The 21,521-nt window shown below is 49.3% G+C and overlaps 1 protein-coding gene across 2 annotated transcripts; it reads left to right on the plus strand.

Annotated features, from left to right (window-relative positions):
* The first annotated feature begins 906 nt into the window (after positions 1 to 906).
* On the plus strand, positions 907 to 21,086 carry USB1 (U6 snRNA biogenesis phosphodiesterase 1). 2 transcript variants are annotated; one of them, XM_007468301.1, is made up of 7 exons: positions 907 to 1,008; positions 1,877 to 2,043; positions 4,043 to 4,226; positions 14,822 to 14,875; positions 17,191 to 17,296; positions 18,832 to 18,915; positions 19,971 to 21,086. In XM_007468301.1, the coding sequence occupies exons 1-7, from the start codon at positions 911 to 913 to the stop codon at positions 20,073 to 20,075; spliced, it is 798 nt and encodes a 265-aa protein (XP_007468363.1). In that variant the 5' UTR covers positions 907 to 910; the 3' UTR covers positions 20,076 to 21,086. The 2 variants fall into 2 exon arrangements, with proteins under 2 accessions (XP_007468363.1, XP_007468364.1); XM_007468302.1 differs by lacking the exon at positions 14,822 to 14,875 and having other exon boundaries at positions 911 to 1,008; positions 19,971 to 20,075.
* The last annotated feature ends 435 nt before the right edge of the window (positions 21,087 to 21,521 follow it).

Consider the following 21,521-nt stretch of genomic DNA (forward strand, 5'->3'; position numbering starts at 1 on the left):
AAGCGACGTGCGCGGCCGGGATAGCGGGGCCGGGGCGGAGGAGCGCTGGGAAGGCGGGCGGACGGACCGATGGCCTTGCGGAGACCGGCGGACAGGCGGGCGGCGCGGGGGCCAGGGAGGCGGGGCCGGGGGGAGGAGCGGCAGCCTGGGTGGCGGCGGCAGCGGGAGGAGCGGACGGCGTGGAGCGAGGCCGCCCCCTGCCGGGGACCCCGCGGCCGGGCCGGGTCGGACAGCCGGGCGCGCCGGGCCGGCTCTCCAGTCGCCCGGCCGGCACGCCTCAGCTGACCCAGGGAGGGCGCTCTGTTTCCGACCACCCTACTCGGCCTTAAGGGTGGAAGCTCCCAGGACCCGGCCCCCGGTCCGACCCCTGAACCTGAGAGGAGGGGCCTCCTAGACTCTGAACTTATGGAACTGAACCGCCTCTGACTGTTCAGCTCGCTCTTAGGGGAGGGGACCCCGGAGCTCGGACTTTGGGCCAGCTTGAGGAAGAGGCCCCGGGACCTCTGACCCCGTCCGGACGGCGAGGGCAAGGGCGAGGGCACTAGACTCCGATGGGTCTAATGCGCTGACCTCTGACCCAGGGACCATCTGCTGCTGGGAGGTCCCGAGCTGCTGCAGACCGAGCAGCGGACAGAGAGGTCAGAGCCGAGAGCGATCGGTTTAATGGGCACACGGAGGATGGCGGTTCCGGGAGGCACCAGGTAGTGGTCAAAGCGCGGCGAGCCAGCAAGCAATGTAGTCTAGGTGGGTAGCCTCTTGGCTCGAGTCCTGCCGGGCCCCGCCCCAGACCCCGCCCTGAGGCGGTGCTAATACGGGCCCCGCCCCCTGGAGAGCACTTCCGGCTCAGAGGAATTCCGGGTGTGGTTCGACTGCTGGCGGGCCGGCTGTGCCCTAGCGAAGGGGGTCCTCCATGAGTGCGGCGCCCCTGGTGGGCTACAGCAGCAGCGGCTCTGAGGATGAGGCTGAGGCCGGGGCCCGCGTCCGGCCGGGGACTAGAGGCTGCAGTCGGTGAGGAGCGAGGAAGACTTTCTGGGGAGGGTGCGGGTTGGCCCCGGACCGGACCCGAGCTTTGGGGTGGTTGGGGAGGGTGCCGGGCTGCTCGCAAGGGAAGGAAAAGGGGCACCGGGGGAAAGGAGGATCCGGAGGACAGCCTTGGACAAAGCCCCGGAGTGCCCCCACCCGGCTGGGCCAAGGTTAGGAGGCAGGAAACGTGGGCTCGGGTCCAGCCTCCGCCGCTGGCCCACTCGTCTCCCGGCGCGCACCGCTGTACCACCCTAGGTCTGCTTCATCATATGGAGGGTGTTTTCCTTTATCAAGTATATATTCATTGAGCACCCTCTCTGCGCCAGGCTCGGGACTGGGGACTCAGCAGTGAGCAAAACCATCCAAGTCTCCTACTTTGTGGAGCTTCAGTTCTTAATTGCCAAGCCTGGTGCATCCTGAGTGCTTTGCAAGCAGTCTCCCGGTTCATCTCACAATAGCCCTATCAGGTTGCAGTGCACTGTACAGATGAGGAAACTGAGGCCCACAGAGGGCACATGACTTGCCCAGGTCCACGGAGCTAGGAGGTGTCACTCTAGCTGAGGCCTGTCCAGTTAGGGCATGTGACCTCTGAACCACATATTGCCACTTGCCCCGTTGTTTTCCATGGGGACCACGTTCCCTGCTAAAGTCTGCCTCCACGAGCCGTTGGGAGACCCCAATGAGACAGTGTTGGGGAAAGAGCTTTGTGGTTATCTAGAAGCTGCTTACAGCACCTGGTGAGAAATAGACACGCAGACTCACCTGGTACAAGGGATTACAACTTTCATTGTGTGTACAGAGATAGAGAATGCTAAGAGGCTAAATGTGCTTGATTTCTTCTTTTCTCTTGCAGGGGCCAGAGCCCCCTTCCCAGCCAGAAGTTGCCAGTACCCGACAGTGTGCTGGACATGTTCCCAGGCACCGAGGAGAGGCCTGCGGATGATAGCGCAAAACATGGGGGCCGGGTGCGCACCTTTCCCCACGAGCGGGGCAACTGGGCCACCCACGTCTATGTACCATGTGAGTAATGCGTGACAGGCACGTGGCTGACACTGACAGGTGCCCCTTATGGGAGGAAGCTGGCCCCAACCAGGAGGAAGAAGCCAGAAACCTCTGACACTGGTGGTGGGAAAGAGATTAACTCAACAGAGAGAGCACAAGTTTCAAAAACTAGGGAATTTTTCTGTTAACTTGATTTCAGGTTTTCTGGCCTTTGTTTTTATATTGGGATGTAGTTGATTATCAATGTTGTGATAGTTTCAGGTGTACAGCAGAGTGATTCAGTTATGCATATACATGTATCTATTCTTTTTCAAATTCTTTTCCCATTTAGGTTGTTACATAATATTGAGCAGAGTTCCCTGTGCTATAGAGTAGGTCCTTGTTGGTTATCCATTTTAAATAGAGCAGTGTGTACATGTCAATCCCAAACTCCCTAACTATCCCTTTTCCCCTTCCCTTCCCCCTGGTAACCATAAGCCCGTTCATGAGAGAGCTCCTTTAAACTGCCATGGACCACACAGAGGGGGCATCCAGCACATTTGCAGTGACCATAACTTTACTGTGAGCCTATCTCTCACTAGGTTCAGTTTTGAATTCGTTGCCTGAAATATTTTTTACTAACCCTGTGTATACTGTTCTCCCTGCTCATGAGGATGTGACCAAGGGAGGGTCTAGGGCAGAGTGTCAAGGCCATCCCAGACTGCAGCTGTAGCTGGTACTTTATTTCAAAGAGGGCTGTTGGTGTGCTGGCCTCCAGTCCCACCCCACCCTAGCCCTAATGAGTGAGTGGCAGGCAGAAAATGCCCAGGGTTCAGAGTCTGACCTCACTCCAGTACCTACTACTCTGTGTGCCCTTTAGTAAGTTGCTGACTTCTCAGACCCTCAGTTTCCTCATCTCTAAAATGGGGATAGTAGTAATACCTATCCTCTAGGACTTTTGTGAAGATTAAATCAGATAATCTATGTCAAGTTCTTAGCACGATACACGGAGAATGTGGTGGCTCTTATTACATTGTGTTAGATCAGGTAAACTCTTGGAACCTCCATTTCCCCATCCACAGAATGAGAATGATTCTCTATACTGCATACTCCACGGGGCATTTGAGCAAATCACGTAACTTATTAGTTGTGAGCAGACTATTAACCATGCAGCTCTAGTCACATGTTTGGTTAAAAAAAATGAATAATCTGTGAAAATACAGTGGTGGTCCTTGTTGCATTCTTTGTCTTTATGAACAATCAGGAGCATTCTAAATGTCTATCAGGAGATTCTAAATGTCTGATTAAAAAAATGAACTGTTTCTAATTATGGGTTACTGTGGAGCTGTAATTATGAGCTTGATTTATGTAACAAGAGGAAGGCTGTCCAACATGTAGTGTTATATGGAGAAATCCAATGGAAGAACTGGTATGCCCTCATCATTTTTAACAAATAAGATATATACGTTAGTACATGCACTGAGAAAAGGCTGGGGAAATAGGCATCACATTTGACAGCCTTTATCTCTAGGGTAGTATCTTGAAAGTGGGCTGTATGTGCCTGGGGACGGGATCAAGATGATCCATTAGAGAGAAAAATATTAAAACCTTTTAATGTGTTTCTCTTTATCTCATCTTTTAAAATTTCTGTTGTTCCAAGTGTACATTTTATAACACACATAATTTTTCGGTGTAGCACATGTTTGTAATTTATAAATAAATACACATTTATTGTGGGTATGTGTGCAAGCTTGTTTGACTAATGGCCTGTGCAATCACAGTAGTTTGGAGACCACTACTGTACGTGATAGGATATCAGAGGCCCCTACTTTCTCTGTCACATATTGCTTTTCTCACTTGAATTCTTTTAAAGGAGCATGTATGTGTTACTTCTGTAGCCATAAATGCATATTAAAGTATTATTCGAAATACATAGGCATAGGCTACTCTCAAAAGCCTTTCTCCGCCTTCTGGGCTTCATCCAGCCATGCCGCCCTGGCTAAGAGAATGGCCCACCCTCTCCACTCCTCCCCTCCAGATGAAGCCAGGGAGGAGTTCCTGGACCTGCTTGACGTGCTGCTGCCCCACGCACAGACATACGTACCCCGGCTGGTAAGGATGGAGGCCTTCCACCTCAGCCTGTCCCAGAGCGTGGTTCTGCGCCATCACTGGATCCTCCCCTTCGTGCAGGCTCTGAAAGACCGCGTGGCCTCCTTCCAGAGGTGAGTGCACAGTGCTTCCCTCTGCCCCTCATCTCCCTCCCCTTCAAGGCTCCTCTTCCTGTCCTGAGCTCTTGTGGGGATGGACCTGTGGGATGCACTACCCCTTCAAGCAGGCAAACCTAAAGGTTAGCACACCGAACATCTCCCAGAGCCGCTTGCTGCATGCTTCATCCCATGTGCCCTTGGGCGTGCCACGTAAGCTCTGGAAGCCTCCAAGCCTTACCTATGGGCGGGTCAGGGGAGTGGTGGTGGCTCCCTCAGAGGGGGACTTGTGAGAGTGAATGAGATCACGCATACCCTCAACGTGGCACTTGGCGAACGATCAGAGCTCACCCCCACTCTGGTTTTATCTGCCAGCCTAGGCTTTTTTTCCCTTGACTGTTTCATACCTCTTCTTTCTACTAGAAATGGCTCTCCTTCAAGACTTGGCCAGATCAAAGCACTGCTCCTTCACTGAGGCTGTCCCAATTGGTATCTCCTCCAGAATTCTTCAGTCCCAGGGACCCTGCTATCCTGTGCTTGTCTACACCCCAGTGCTCGTTCCACTCATCCTCATATCCATATTCAGTCATCCCCATGTCCCATCTCCCGCTTGGAGCCCAAGTTCCTGCAGGCCAGGAATGCGGCTGCTCTCTGAATTACACCACAGCTTTTTTCCAGGTGCTTTGCTCACTATAGGCATCAAATGGGTGTTTGTTGAATGACTGAGCAGGAGAGAGAGAGCCCAGAAATCCTCCTCTGGATCCTCTGAATGTTGGTTCCAGTAGGAGCCTAAGAAGCCATCCAGGTGGTGGTTTTCTACTCCTGGTCTTATCTGCAGAGTCCTTTCTTCTGATGAGGTGTTACACAGATCTCTGATGTGTAGCTGGGTAAGAGAGAGAAAAACAGAAGTCTTTTAGCCAAAGCCCCACCCTCGCAGTTCAGGAGGCCCAAGGCCTAGGGATTCCATAGAATTACTCTGCCCCATTGGAGGACTGCCCATTTTGTGTAGCCCCTACTCAGGGTCAGAGGAGGAAGACATTTGCTCCAATTCAGTCAGTTAGCCAGAGACTCAGGACTAAAACTCATCTCTCCACCTAATCCAGCCCCCACCCCTCTTTTTATTGAGTCATGTATGTTAGTCAGGACCTTCTTGATCGCAGGTGCCAGAAATCCAACCAAAAGTGGCTTAAACGGGGAATTTATAGGCTGGTGTAACTAAAATGTTTAGAGGTAGCACTGGCTTCATACATGCGACCGGGAGACGTCAGATGGCACCAAGTCCTTTCCCCTTCTACATGAGAATGCTTCGGTTATCCTGCTTCTAGCTGTGTCCCTGGATAAACGTGGAATGCCAGATGTGTTCTCGGGCCATGGCACTTATGGTAAAAATGACTTATGAGCACGTCGTGTCTGGGCTGGGAAGACTGTGAGTGAACTAGCCCCTCCTGGGAAACCATGGCTTGGGCCTCCCTGCATGCGGTGGTTCTCTACCTGGGCAGGTCCCTTGCTGGGACCTCTGGAAACTTTGCACAAGGGCTATTACAAGAGGTATTGCTCCCCAGGGTTGCTGGGGTGGGTGGATATAGCTTGTTTTCTTGCTCATTTAGGGAACAGCCCCTGGACCACTGGGTTGGCCCTCCCTGGTGCTGCCCTGCTGGTGCAGTGTTTCCTAGCCTGTGTCCTGAAGGAAGCTGGGCCGGGTAGCCTCTTCAGGTTTGACTGGTTGAGCCTAAGATGACCAAGAGTGGGTAGTGCACCTTTGATTCTATGGCCGTGACTGAGGGAATGCTATGCTCTGATTGTCCAGGCCTGTCAAGTTCACACCCCTGGGTGGGGGCAGGTTGACCACTCTACCAGCACAAAATGGGAGAGCAGTCCTCCTATATAAGATCACCAGGAGAAAGGGTGTTGGTTGATGTATTAGTCAGGGTTCTCCAGAGAAACAGAATCAATAAGATGTATACAGATATACATAAGAGGAGATCTGTTATCGGTATTGGCTTATGTGGTTATGGAGGCCAAGAAGTCCACTATCTGCCATCTGCAAGGAGAGAACCAGGAAAGCCGGTGGTGTAATTCAATTTGATTCCAAAGTCCTAAAAATCAGGGGGCTGATGGTGTTAAGTCCTGGTGTGAGCCTGAAAGCCTGAGTACCAGCACGCCAGTGTCAGAGGGCAGGAGGAGATGGATGTCTCAGCTCAAGCAGAGAGGGGGAGTTTGTCCTTCCTCTGCCTTTTTGTTCTATTCAGGCCCTCAACAGATTGGATGATGCCCACCCACCCACATTGGGGAGGGCCGTTTGCTTTACTCAGTTCACCAATTCAAATGCTAATCTTTCCAGAAACACTCTCACAGGCAAACCCAAACATAATGTTTCACCAGCTATCTGGTCATCCCTTAGCCCAGTCAAGCTGACACATAAAATTAACCATCTCAAGTCCACCCCTTATCAACCTGACACTTATATGCATCTTCTTAAACCATACTTAATCTCTAAATTAAGACCACAACAAGGTCATAATTCTGCCTAACATGATACAACATCCAGTGTACATCTGAAAATGCATTAATCCCTTCCCCAGAAGAGGAGGTAGTCTTCTTGAGCGATACTTTTTACTCTTCTAAAAGCCCGTAACTTGAATACTGTGATGTAAAATTAACAGAACTTGAATACTAGTATAAAGTAACTACATCGTATGTTACATGATAAGGGAATAAGAGAAGAAAACAAAGATATTTGCTCAACATATGTACAGGCAGACCTTGTTTTATCGTGCTTCACATATACTGCACTTTTTACAAACTGAAGGTTTGTGGCAACTCTGCATTGAGCAAATCTGTCAGTGCCATTTTTCCAACAGTCACTCACTTCGTGTGTCACATTTTGGTAATTCTTGCAATATTTCAAGCTTTTTCATTGTTATATTTGTTGTAGTGATCTATGATGTTACTATTGTAATTGTTTTGGGGCGCCGGGAGCCACGCCCATATAAGAGGGCAAACTTAATTGATAAATGTGTGTGTTCTGACTGCTCCACCAACCTACCATTCCCCCACATCTCTCTCCCTCCCCTTGGGCCTCCCTATTCCCTGAGATACAACAATGTTGAAATTAATAACCCTACAGCAGCCACTAAGTATTCATGTGAAAGAGTCACATCTCTCACTTTAAATCAAAAGCCAAAAATGATTAAGCCTAGTGAGGAAAGGCATGTCAAAAGCAGAGGTAGGCTGAAAGCTGCTAGGTCTCTTGTCCCAGTTAGCCAGGTTGTGAATGCAAAGACAAAGTTCTCGAACAAAATTGAAAGTGCTACTCCAGTAAACACAAGAATGATAAGAAAGCATTTCGCTGGTTTGGGGAAAGTTTTAGTGGTCTGGATAGATGATCAAACCAGCCACAACATTCCCTTAGGGCAAAGCCTAATTCAGAGCAAGGCCCTAACCCTCTTCAATTCTCTGAAGGCTGAGAGAAGTGAGGAAGCTACAGAAGAAAAGTTTGAAGCTAACAGAGGTTGGTTCATGAGGTATAAGGAAAGAAGCCATTTCTATAACATAAAAGTGTGAGGTGAAGCAGCAAGTGCTGATGTAGATGCTGCAGCAACTTATCCAGAAGATCCAGCTGAGATAATTCATGAAGGTGGCTACACTAAACAATTGATTTTCAATATATGAAACAGCCTTCTATTGGAAGAAGATGCCATCTAGGACTTTCATAGCCAGAGAGGAGTCAGTGTCTGGCTTCACAGCTTCAAAGGACAGGCTGACTCTCTCGTTAGGGGCTAATACAGCTGGTGACTTTAAATTGGAGCCAATCCTCACTAGCTATGTCAAAAATCCTAGGGCCCTTAAGAATTATGTTAGGTCTTCTCTGTTTGTGCTCTGTAAATGGATGACAGCACATCTGTTGACAGCACGCTTTACTGACTATTTTAAGCCCACTGTTGAGACCTACCGCCTAGGAAAAAAAAGATTCTTTTCAAAATATTACTGCTCATTGACAATGTACCTGGTCACCCAAGAGCTCTGATGGAGATGTACAATGAGATCAATGTTGTTTTCATGCTGCTAACACAACATCAGTTCTGCAGCCCATGGATCAAGGAGTAATTTCAACTTTCAAGTCTTATTATTTAAGAAACACATTTCATCAGGTTGTAGCTGCCATAGATAGTGATTCCTCTAATGGATCTGGGCAGAGTCATTTGAAAACCTTCTGGAAAGGATTCACCATTCTAGATGCCATTAAGAACATTCATGATTCATGGGAAGAGGTCAAAATATCAACACTAACAAGAGTTTAGAAGTTGATTCCAGCCCTCATGGATGACTTTGAAGGGCTCAGGACTTTACTGGAGGAAGTAACTGCAGATGTGATGGAAACAGCAAGAGAGCTAGAATTAGAAGTGAAGACTCAAGATGTGACTGAATTGCTGCCATCTCATGATAGAACTTTAACAGATGAGGAGTTGCTTCTTACGGATGAGCAAAAGAGTGACTTCTTGAGATGCAGTCTACTTCTGGTAAAGATGTTGTGAAGATTGTTGAAATGACAACAAAAGATTTAGAATATTCCATAAACTTAGTTGATAAAGCAGTGGCAGGGTTTGAGAGGACTGACTCCAATTTTGAAAGAAGTTCTGTGGGTAAAATGCTATCAAACAGCATTGCATTGCATGCTACAGAGAAATTAGTCATAAAAGGAAGAATTGATCGATATGGCAAACTTCATCGTTTGCCTTTTTGTCGTCTCATTTTAAGAAATTGCCATCACCACCCAGTCTTCAGCAACCACCACCTTGACCAGTCAGCAGCCACCTACATCGAGGCAAGACCCTCACCGGCAAAGAGATGATGACTCACTGAAGGCTCAGATGATGGTTAGCATTTTTTAGCAATCAAGTATTTTTAAAATAAGGTATGTACATTGTTTCTTTAGACATAATACCTTTGTTTAATAGACTACAGTGTAGTATAAACGTAACTTTTATACGCACTGGGAAGCCAGAAAATTGTGTTGCTCACTTTACTGTGGGGCTCTGGATCCAAATCTGCAATGTCCCTGAGGTGTCCTGTATATATATACTCGCAGACGTATTCATAACAAAATAAGGAGGAAATACTCATGACGATTATAGCCCTCAGTTTTGTAACTGGTCACATGGTCGTAGCTGATATTTACAACTACCTTCCACTACCTAGCTCTCTGTTCCCTTTGCTTTCAGCAAGCACCTCAGATGGCTGTGGTTCTTTACCTGGGGTAGTGACCCAAATCTTCATTCCCGAAGGGTCTGGGCCATTACTAATCCTGCCTGGATTAGGTTGTTGTAGTTTTCCATTGGCCTGAAATCAGTAGGCATGGTAATACTAAAAGATGCCCTAACAGATCTCCTGTATTCCAGATATCCTCTTCCATATCTCTATTGTGGAGTGGTAGTCCAATTTCCTCTGGGTAGTCAGGATCAGTGACCCCAGCCAACACTGTAACTCTTTTGTCTGTTGATTCAAAGGTACAGGAGCCCAGAGTGGCAAGTCTCAACTTCCAGTTCAGTGGAAGCACTATGTCTCCTGGTGGAAGCATTCCTCCCTCGGAACTAAGACCTCTGGGCTAGCAGAGCATGAAGTTGTGGGAACAGGAAGCAAACATTGTGCTAATGCATCACTAGGGCAATGGTGAGTGGTACCACTCCCATTTCTACCCCTTGATTCCTGGCCCCGTGAATCCTGGCTACAAGAGAAACAGCACCATATGTGGCTGCTGATTCAGAGCAGATACAGATATTGTGGGTTCTGTTCCAGAATAAAATAGAGTGAATGACACGAAGTTTTTGGTTTCCCAATGTACATAAAATGTACAATAGCATTATGTTTAAAAAAAAAGGTACATACCTTATTTCAAAACTACTTTATTCTTCATCTCAAAGGGGATATCTCGATATGCCCCACACCATTGGACCTCTAGACGTTTCACTGAGGTAGAAGACCCTGAATTTTAGTTGGATTTATTTCCCACCCTCTGACACACAAATGTCTTAGCAATAAGTCTAGAGTAGTTGCCACTTCCTGCTCATTAGGTCCAGTCAACATAATGTCATCAATGTACTGGAGCAGTGTGATATCTAGTGGAAGGGAAAGGTGAGCAAACCCTCTACAGTAAATTAGGACGTAGGGCTGGAGGATGCTGTAGCCCTGAGGTAGGACAGTGAAGGTGCATTGCTGGCCTGCAAGTAAACTGCTTCTGGTCCTTACGGACAAGGATGGAGGGAAATGTATTTGCCAAATCAATAGCTGCAAACCAGGAACCAGTGGATGTGTTAATTTGCTCAGGTAATGAAACCACATCTGGAAAAGCAGCTGCAATTGGAGCCATCACCTCCAATCATCAGTTTATGACCATCCACTGTCATCTTCCACGATCCATCTGTCTTCTGCCCAGACAGAATGGGAGTTGAATGGAGATGTGGGAGTCACCACCCCTGCATCTCTCAAGTCCTTGATGGTGGCACTGATCTCTGCAATCCCTCCAGGGATGTGGTATTGCTTTTCATTTACCATTTTTCTAGGTAGAGGCAGCCCTAATAGCTTGCACTTGGCCTTTCCCACCGTAATAGCCCTCACTCCACAGGTGAGAGAATCAGTGTGGGGATTCTGCCTGTTGCTGAGTATGTCTGTTCCAATTATACATTCTGGAACTGCAGAAATAACCACAGGATGGGTTTGGGGACTCACTGGGCCCACTGTGAGATGGACCTGAGCTACAACTCCACTGATCACCTGACCTCCATTAACCCCTACTCCGAGTGATGAGCCACAGTGACATTTTGGGTCTCCAGGAGTTCGTGTCATTTCAGAGCCAATGTCCAGTAGTTTCCCAAAGGCTGGTTATTTCCTTTTCCCCAGTGCGCAGTTACCCTGGTAAAATGGCATAGGTCCCTTTGGGGAAGGCTGGGAGAAAGATTAACAGTATAAATTTGTAGTAATGTACCAGAGTCCTTCCTCAAGGGGACCCGACTTCCCCTTCTTTCAAGCGGCTCTGGGTCTGTGAACTGGCTCCATTCTGGGAATTGAGGGGCCATGACTCTGCCTTTATGACTCAAGTTAGACTTTGGCTCACCTGGCCTAGAAGTTTTCTGCTTATACAGATGAAGGAAGAATTTAGTAGGCTTCCTATCTATGTCACTTCTAGAAACAGCCAATGCCCTATGTCTGTACAAGTCAGACTTCTGATTGCTGCTTCGATTCTGCTGTCCTTTACGGTAACCACGCCCACCTTGCGGGCCAGGTATTTCCAGTTCACTCACTGTAGGCCACCTTTTGGTCCGTGTTTCAGCCATCTAACCAAACAGACCCCTTTCCAACTCCCGGAGCTGCAGCATTACATGCCGAATCTCTGCTTAGCAAGCCCATATCCGTAAATTCAGCCTGATCCCACTATTGATCCTTCTGTCATTGCCCCACACTTTTTTTTTTTTTAATATTCACTTATTTTTATTTTTGGCCGTGTTGGGTCTTAGTCGCGGCATGCAGGATCTTTCATTGTGGCGCACGGGCTTCTCTCTAGTTGTGGCACGCAGGTTCCAGAGCATGTGGGCTCTGTAGTTGCGGCACACAGTCTCTCTAGTTGTGGCGTGCAGGTTCAGTAGCCCTGCGGCATGTGGGATCCTAGTTTCCTGACCAGAGATTGAACCCGCGTCCCCTGCACTAGAAGGCGGATTCTTAACCACTGGACCACCAGGGAAGTCCCACCCCACACCTTTAATATCCATTCCCACACACGTTCCCTGGATTTCTGCTTGTATATATTAGGAAACTCAAATAGTTCTGGAGTGTAGCACATCTCCCCTTGGGCCACACATGGTACCTCACCTTTAGGGGGTCTGCTGGGACTTGAGTCTAGTTATAGGTCTAGAAGCAGAGGGGTGTTGGAGGTGGGTCCTGAGGGGACTCAGCATTTTCTTGGCATCTGCCCCAGGGGAGGCCATTACCATTTCCTCAGGCAATGCAGGGTTAAACCCCTCAGAGGTGGGAAGGTCCATAACACTAGATGGGGGAGGACCCTTCCACTGCATCTGAGAACACTCATCAGAATTTAAGGGCTCGGGCATCCCTGGTGGTGCAGTGGTTAAGAATCCGCCTGCAAATGCAGGGGACACGGGTTCGAGCCCTGGCCCAGGAATATCCCACATGCCACGGAGCAACTAAGCCCGTGTGCCACAACTACTGAGCCTGTGCTCTAGAGCCCGTGAGCCACAACTACTGAGCCCACGAGCCACAACTACTGAAGCCTGTGCACCTAGAGCCCATGCTCCGCAACAGGAGAGGCCACCGCAATGAGAAGCCTGCACACTGCAAGGAAGAGTAGCCCCCACTTGCCGCAACTAGAGAAAGCCTGCGCGCAGCAACGAAGACCCAACGCAGCCAAAAATAAAATAAATTAATTAAAAAAAAAAAAAAGAATTTAAGGGCTCAATACGCCGAGCTTCATCAGAGTTTCCCACAAGCCCCCATACTTTCCCAATCAGTGCCCTCACTTTAACTGTAAAATCCTGCTTGTTCGAGGAGTTCAACTTGTGTTATAATTCAGCAAATGGCAGGATAAGATTCCAGATTTGATTTTCAGCAATTTCAGCCCTGCAGCTACAGGGAATCAAGGTCTCCTTTAGGGCACACCGAGAAGCTCTTAGGTCCTTTATGCTTGAGTTGGGAATTCAATACCCTGAGCTCATCTTTTTATTTTACCACTTTGTCCAGCAACATTAGGAGCAGCCAGCCAACATCATTATATTCCTTAGTTTTTCAAAAATGTTCGCAAGTAGCATATAGGGTCACTCAGCTCCTTGCTTCTAATAAATGGCTGATGAGGGGTATCAAGGAAGACATTTTCACATCTCCAGAAACAGTCCGTGCGGCCTATCAGTGCTCTCTTTACTACTGGAGATACAGTCATTAGCGTCTTTGAATCGAATCAGATTAGAGAGCGAATTCCAGAAACCACAGAACCAATTCAGAAAACTCATCCTTAAAATTCTGTTCCTCTAGAACCATTCTCAGTGCCAAAATCTGTATTAGGGTTCCCCAGAAAAACAGAACCAATAGGATAGAGAGAGAAATAGAGATAGGAGGAAATGCACTGTAGGAATTGGTTCACGCAGTTATGAAGGTCAGGTCCCAAATCTGCCAACAGCAAGCTGGGGAACTAGGAAAGCCAGTGGTGTCATTCAGCATGAGTCCAAAGGCCTGAGCACCAGGGAGGGGTGGGGGGACTGGTGGCATAATGACTGATATGAGCCTGGAAGCCTAAGAACCAAGGACCCCAACATCCAAGGGCAGGAGAAGCTGGGCGTCTCAGCTCCAGCAGAGAGAGCATGCACTTGCCCTTCCTCTGCCTTTCTGTTCTATTCTGAAAAGTAGGATGATGCCCACCCACACTGGAGAGGGCAATTTGGTCCACTCAGTTCAGCAATTCAAATGCTAATCTTTCTGGAAACACCCTCACAGGCACCCCAGAAATAATGTTTTACCAGCTATTCAGGCAACCCTTAGACCAGTCAAGTCAATATTTAAAATTACCCTTTATAGTTGGGTGCAAACGCCCCATGTCCACCCCAGGACATCTGGCAGGTACTCTACACTTAACCGAGCTCCTGCTGCTTCTATCACCCCTTACATTCTCCCCAGAAGGGGTGCACTAGGAGGCTGACAGGAAAGCCAAAAGTTAACTGACTTCGTGCCCTTGGACAAGTTGTGAGATTCTAACCGGCAAGCTGGGTTGTTGTGTTCCCTCAGATGAGGGTGAGAGCTTGGCCTGGAGCCTGTAAAATGAGTGTTTCCTGTAATGGGATTTGCCAAGTTGGTCCAGGAAGGGCAGGAAGCCAGTTGGTCCCTCTGAGATCACCTAGTGTCCCAGAGAACACAGGCGGAACCAGCCAGAGTCAGAGCACTTACCTGGCAGAATTTGATGGTCCCCGTGTAACTGATCTGAGAGGTGGGTGACGGTATTTCTGCGGCAGTCTCACACCAACAGAGACCCCTCACTAAAGCATCAGGTGAGAGCAAGGGCTCTGGAATCAGGCAGATTGAAGTTCAAATTGTGACTCACCAAATTCAGCCTCACCAAGCTTCAGTTTCTGTGTCTGTAAAATGGGTGTCATTATAGCACCTGCCTCACAGAGTTGTATGAGGATCCCCAAGCTCAGCCCAGGCACAAGGAAATGTTCTTCTTGTTGCTTAGACTGGATCAGAATTGTCTTTTGTTAACGTGCAAAGAAAAAAACTGGCTCTTAAGTGATTACCACCGACCTGATGACTTTCTCAGTTCCCATCAGTAAAGCTGGGGTAGTCGCAAATCGCTTATTGGAATCAGCTGCTCTTAATAAAGTAAAATTTTTGCTAGCATCTGAGTGAAGCTATGTGTTACCTGGACTGGGTCATTATTTAAGGTCTTGCCCAGCTCTAATATTTTAGGGTTCAGTTTACCACCTGTATAATAGGGTGACAATACTAAATGTGAAATGAGTTAACTGTATTTTCAAAGTGATGTTTTTTAACATACACTATTTTCTCTGATTTTTTCCTTATTATTCTTCCTGAAATGTGGTCCTTCTTCTAAATTTCAGATTCTGCTTTACTGCTGACCGGGTAAAGATTTACACCAATCAAGAGAAGACCAGGTGGGTCTCCCCACTCTGCCCCTAGTTGTTTCCAGAAGAGGATTCTTTGGAGTAAAGACTTGAGGAGGCCTTGTCTCTCTCAGTTTTTTGTTTGTTTGTGTTTTAACCACCCCTATGACTACAAGGGCAGCTGTTCCCAAATCTGAACGTTTCATTAAGAAAAATAACTCAGGGAGCATGGGAGGAGGAGCAGAGGGAGAGAACGACATCTTGGTTTAGTGGGTAAAGCCTGAGACTCAAAGAAAACCTGGGTGCCTGACCAGCTCTGCCTGCAATTTAACGTTGAGCTCATACCTTCAACCTCTGTGACCTGCCATTTCCAAGCTGTCACATCATCCATCACATCCTGTCCCATTTCCAAGCATCCATCATTGGGCAGTTGTGAAGCTCAGATGAACGAAACAAGTTTTATAAAAGCATTCAAGGATGAGATGAACATAAGAAGAAACTGTTGTTATCAAGGCTTCAAAGCAAGCCTCCCTGTCAGATCCACTCACTGGATCTGAGCTGCCTTCTGCTCTCAGCACCTCTAAGAAGAGTACTCATTCGCTCATTCATTCTATGCTCCACAAATTTGTTAAACACCTCTGGTGCCAGGCACTTGCTGTACACTGCAGATCAGCAGTGAAAAGGTCGGCATAGCCCCTGCTCTGTGGGATCTCACATTCTGCAGGGGAGACAGACAATAAACAAGGAAATGAGATCGTTAATAACTATCGTGTGAAACGATAGTCTGGAACAAGTGGCTGAGGAGGGCGCTAGCAAGGTGGCATTTGCTGGCGACATGAGGACAAGAAGGAATCAGCCTTGGGAAGAGCTGCCCCAGGAGCCTCCAAGCAGAGGACACAGCCAAGGAGGTGACTGAGGAGGAAAGAGCCTGGCATGTTGGAGGAGGCCAGTGAATCAGAACTTGGGGAGCACGTGGGAGAGTGTGAGGAGATGGGTCAGGCAGGGTTAACTCCCGCAGGGCCTTAAAGGTCAAGGTCAGGAGTTTGGATTTTCAGTGTCACAGAAGCCATCGGAGGGATCTAAGCAGAGACGTGATCCAATTTACGTTTGTAAACGTCAGTCCGGCCCTATCGTGTCTGTGTCTGTGGCTCCTGAGTGGAGAAAAGATCTAAAAGACCGAGGTTGGATGCAGGGAGAGCAGACAGGAGACAGGTGAGGCGCCAGTGGTGGCCTGGCTTAGGGCGATGGCAGTGGAAGAGCCAAGAAGCAGACACATTCCCGATATACTGGAGGTAGAATCAACTGGAATTACCAGTGGGTTGGGTCTGTGCACTGTAAGGGGAAGAATCAAAGTAGATTCCTGGGTTTGGGGTTTGAACAGCTAGGTAAATATAGGTAAATGGCCCCATTGTCTGTGATGGGAAACACCTGTGGGAGGAAGATGAGAAGTTCTGCTTTGTACCTGGTGGATTTTGCCGCCTATGAGACCCCCGGGTGGAAGAGTCGCATACACAATTGGGTATACAGGAGAGGTGCCAGCCAGAGATAGAAATGTGGGAGCCATCGGGCTGTGTGATACTGAAAGCAGGGCTGGGTGAGATCAGCCTGCGGGGGAGGGCAGGCGACGTCAGCTCTGCAGCCCCTGACCATTTAGAGGCTGGAAAGAAGAGAGGGCGGCAGAGGAGACTGAACAGGAGGCCAGAGGTGGGGTCACACCAGGACGGTGTGGTAGGTGGTCTCTTGGAAGCCAAGAGAAAAAAGGGTTTCAGGGAGGGAGGAGTCAGCTGTGTCAGATCCTGCGGAGCGACCAAGGTGAGGACAGAGAAGTATCTGAGTTCAGGAACACAGGTGGTTGGCAGCTTTGATGGGAGCGGTTCCTGGCTGAGTGGACTGAAGATGGGCGGGGAGGAGTGAGACAGCCGAGGGAGACAAATCATCTGAACGCAAGTTTTACCGGAAATGGATGGGGGCTGGCTGAGGGTGTGGGTTCAAGGGAGGGGTTTTAGAGATGAGAGGGTGCTGACGGGAGGGAGCTGGTGCCAGAGAGGGAAGCCCTGGAGAAAGAGTCTGACATGGGAGTTATGCCAGCAAGCCTGGGCGCAGCAGCCTGGGGGCCCGTAGCCTTGGCAGCAGCGGATGAAGACGGCCCTGCTAGGGTTCTTAGACCCTGGGGAAGGAGGGGAGATGTACGATTAGAGCCGGGGAAGGATGGAGCGCCAGCTCAGAGAGCGGGGACACGAACTGAACTCATGGCCCAGACCTCCCTCCCGGCTTTCCTCTGTGGCATCCTCTGCCCCCTCGAGGATGGTTTCTGTTCTCAGGCTGCGTCTCATGCCCGTGTGGTCTCCACCTCTGTCTCCCCGCAGGACCTTTGTTGGACTCGAGGTCACCTTGGGACACACCCAATTCCTGGACCTGGTTTCAGAGGTGGACAGAGTCATGGAGGAGTTTGACCTCACAACTTTCTACCAGGTAATCAGCAGCGTCTTTTTCTCTCCACTGACCCATCTCTAATAGGAATAAAATCAGCCTTAAAGAAACCCTTGTTAGAGGCAAACGGAAGAGCCCTCCAGAACTTGCCCGTGGGAAGTGTCCATTCGGCCAGCCCTCAGAGGACACACAACCCTGGGGAGTTGAGGGTCTGAGGTGCGGTCGGATGCAGCCCAGCAGAGGTCCAACATTTCTTACAGATCTTCTGTTATCTCTTCAGTATGCGTGAGATTTATGTCTTCTACTCTATAATGTATCCACATTTATTTTATATTTTTTAGGAAGTAGGTTTCCCCAATACTTTTTAGTCACGTTGACACTCCGGGTAGAGCTGCAGCTTCGCGTACCTTCCTGTGCCTTGCCCCGTGCCCTCCAGGGGAACTTGAACTCCAAATCGAATATCAAGGCTTTAAAGGGCCAGTGGTTTTGCTTGATATATTCTTTTAAAATCATGCTAAGAGATATAAGTATGCATTTGAGTGGAGATAATTTATAGTTTTATAATTTTAGACATTTTGGTTTTTGTTCATCTTAAAAAGTATGTCATCTCTTGAAATGTTTTTGATCAGAAAACATTAAATCTGGGACACTTGTTCTCTTCCACATCCCAGAGGTAATGACTTTCTATGATATGTAAAGGAGAGCCTCTGAGAACAGGACTGTCTTAGCTTAGGCTGCCATAACCAGATACCATAGACTGGATGACTTACACAATAGAAATTTACTTTCTTGGGCTTCCCTGGTGGCGCAGTGGTTAAGAACCCATCTGCCAATGCCGGGGACACGGGTTCAAGCCCTGGTCCGGGAAGATCCCACATGCTGCGGAGCAACAGAGCCCGAGTGCCACAGCCATTGAAGCCCGCATGCTTAGAGCCTCTGCTCCGCAACAAGAGAAGCCACCGCGATGAGAAGCCCGCGCACTGCAACGAAGGGTAGCCCCCACTTGCTGCAACTAGAGAAAGCCCACACACAGCAACAAAGACCCAATGCAACCAAAACTAACTAAATAATTTTTTAAAAGAAATTTACTTTCTCACAGTTCTGGAGGCTAGACGTCCAAAACCAAGGTGCCATCACGGTCAGTTTCTGTTGAGGCCTCTCTTCCTGGTTTGTAGATGGCCATCTTCTCACTGTGTCCTCACATGATGGAAAGAGAGGAAGCAGCTCTCTGCCGTCTCATATGGGCACTAATCCCATCATGAGGGCCCCACCTTTAGGACCTCATCTAAACCTAATTACCTCCCAAAGGCCCCTTCTCCAAATACCATCACACTGGGGGTTAAGGCTTCAGTATATGAATTTGGGAGACACAATTCAGTCCATAGCAGGGACCAACCCAGGGCTATTTTATCTGTCTGTGGAGGGTGCTTGGGATCAACACTGAGGATCTAGTCTCCCATGAATCAGGTCAGGGATGCAGCAGGGATACCGTGACAACTCTGTCACAGAGCTGCTGTGATGTCTGAGCCTGCCACGACATCCAGGTGACCGCCTGTCTCCCCACCATTCCTCTGCAGGACCCCTCATTCCACATCAGTCTGGCCTGGTGCGTGGGTGATGCACATCTCCAGCTGGAAGGGCAGTGCCTGCGGGAACTACAGGTGAATTCCCAGGGCAGGAGCATGGAAGGTGCTGAACCCCAGAAGCTGGGGGGGTAGAGGGGAGCTGACGGGCGCTGAGGATTAGGCATGCAAACCTGAATCCTGGCATAGGAAATAACTGGCATAGCCAGAGACCCCAACACCTTACCCTGCGCCTCACAGTGCAGTCCCAGACCACCTGGGAACTTATTAGCAACACTCACTCTCAAGCCCCAATCCAGATCTAAGAAATCAGAATTTAACAAGATCGCTAGGGATTTGTGTGCACGTTAAAATTTGAGAAGCCCTGCCCTAGAACACTAATCTGAGAGGATGCTGCGGGCCTCCCCTGAAGTCCTAGACCCTCACCCAGAGGTCAAAGGCTCGGGTGCTCCCAGGGGCCTGGCAGGTGCTGGAAATGAGTGAAACGCACCAGGTCTAAAGAACGTCCACCCTCATAGCCTTTCTCGTATTGTGGTAAGTAGGGGATATCTTTCACTTTCCCGTCAGTGCCCTCAGAGGAGCCGGTACTCACCCCTGGTGCAGACAGTTGCCATGCAGGAATGTGGACCTCGTGTAGCAAGCACTTCTGTTTTTCAAGGGAAGCCAGAAATCTTAATTTTTGTGGGTAATCCCTCTATTTTCAAATGTTGGCAACCAATATGTATTTTTTAAGAAAACATTTTGCGAGCCAAACAACAGTGTGCAGACGGGACACAGCCTGTGGGCCATCATCAAGTAGCCACATCTGCTCTTGGTCTAATCATTCTGGAGGCAGCAAGGAGCTCCGGTCTCAGGCTCCAGTAGACCCAGGTCCCAAGCCTGGTTTTATTGGATTCTGTGGTCCAGGGCTCTCAGCATCCATTTCCTTATCTGCAAAGTTGGGATGATAGGACTGACCTCACAAGACTGCAGAGCTGATTAGACAAGGTAACCTGGAGAGCCTGGCGCCTGCGTGGCCCTCAGCCTCCCCTGAGCAGGCCTAACCTCTGAAGGATTTCAGTAGGCTGGCTTTGTTTGCAGTGCCCTCTGAGTCCCTGATTCCCCTTAATGTGATGGTCCTCTCCTGGTTTAAGGAAATCGTGAGTGAGTTTGAAGACTCCGAGACGTTGCTGCGTGCGCACGCCGAGCAGATCCGCTGCAAGTCTGGGAACAAATTCTTCTCGATGCCTCTGAAGTGAGCACCAGAGGCCCTCGCTGTCCTGGGCCCCTCCCTCTGCAGCCAGGCAGAGATGGAGGAACCCACTCAGACTGATGGGGACGCTGCCAGTCCCACCACTGGGAGGCCCGGCCAAATGTGCAGCCGCTGCTGGCCCTCCCCGAGAGCTGGTTCTCTTTTGGCCCTTTGGGGTTGCAGGTTGGGTGCTGCTGCGTTGCGATCATCCCCAGAAATCACCAGTAGAGGGCAGCCAGGGCTTCCTAGTTCTAGGTCTGTGGTGGTTATGCCTAAAACAAGACACAACAAAAGATGGGGGGTCACCTGGTGAGCCCACCCAGACTCAGCCTGAATCCCCACTGTAGTCCCTCCAACAAATGGCCCCTTCCCCACAGCCCCGTGGGCTGTCTGCATTTTGATGCCATTGGCCCCAGACGAGGAGTTTTGTAAGCCATCATACCCTGGCTCATCTCTGCTCAAGCCTGACATAGCGTGCTTCCACGGGCCTGTCATCCTCCCTCCTTGACACGGTGTCGCTTTTATTTATTTGTTTGTAGTCTCACCCCCTCCTATGCCAGCAGAGGCCATTTCAGGGCCAAGGCCCAGGGTGCTAATTTGTGGTTTAGCATCAGTTTTCTCCATTCCTTCCTCCCACTCACCCCCAGCCAGGTGCCTGGGGAGACTTGAGCAGATGTTTCATCTTGGCCTGACTGGTGGCTTTAAGCCAGGCCTCCAACGCTCTGTGACCTCTGGCTTCCCATCAGCTTCCCAAAGAAGCAGAGAGGAGCCTTCACCAGGCAGAGTTCTCTTTCTGCTGCCTCCAGCTGCCTGCTGTGGCCTGCGGGCATCCCAAGGGGCTGCAGAGGAAAGGCCAGGGGCTGCACAGGGGTTTTTGTTTTCCCTCAAGCCCTCTTGGGGAGCAAAGGACCAGTGCTCTCCAGTTGCCATCTGATTTCTAGTGATGGAGGAAGAGACACTTTGATGTTTTAGTTTTAAATTAAGTTCAGCAAATAAAAATTGCAATTTTTATTCTGGATTTTGTTTTGGACCACTTCTTTTCAACTAGGTGCAAAGATGACTTTCCCCTGCCCCCATCTTCCCCAGCCTGCTTCACAGTTTGGCGGTGCTCTCGGGAGTCTCTGCTACGACGTCTAAGGTGGCTGGGAGAGGCCTTAGCGATGCCTCAGTACAGGGTGCCTCAGTACAGGGTGGGGTCACCTGGCCTGCCAGGCCTGCTGGCCAGAGGGTCGCACACACCGCACCTAGACCAGGGCGTAAGCACAGACATTTAGACGTGATCCTGCTATAACACTTTTGAGTCCTTTCTAGGACCCTCTCAGCTGTTCCTCCCAAGAACCCATGAAAAGTAAACTGGGTTGGAATGATTATTCTGCTTTTCCAGAAAAGCAGGTTCCATGACTTGCCTGGGGTCACATGAGAAGTCAGGTAAGGCCCTAACCTCAATGCTGCC

Source organism: Lipotes vexillifer, unplaced genomic scaffold, assembly GCF_000442215.2.
Source record: "Lipotes vexillifer unplaced genomic scaffold, Lipotes_vexillifer_v1.1 scaffold1347, whole genome shotgun sequence".
Taxonomy (NCBI): Eukaryota; Metazoa; Chordata; class Mammalia; order Artiodactyla; family Lipotidae; genus Lipotes; species Lipotes vexillifer.

Excerpts from the sequence above, each read along its gene's own strand:
- USB1 (XM_007468301.1), top strand. The coding sequence starts at position 911 with ATGAGTGCGGCGCCCCTGGTGGGCTACAGCAGCAGCGGCTCTGAGGAT. Across the intron at positions 14,876-17,190 it reads ACCAATCAAGAGAAGACCAG|GACCTTTGTTGGACTCGAGG; the intron begins GTGGGTCTCCCC and ends GTCTCCCCGCAG. Across the intron at positions 18,916-19,970 it reads AGTGCCTGCGGGAACTACAG|GAAATCGTGAGTGAGTTTGA; the intron begins GTGAATTCCCAG and ends TCCTGGTTTAAG.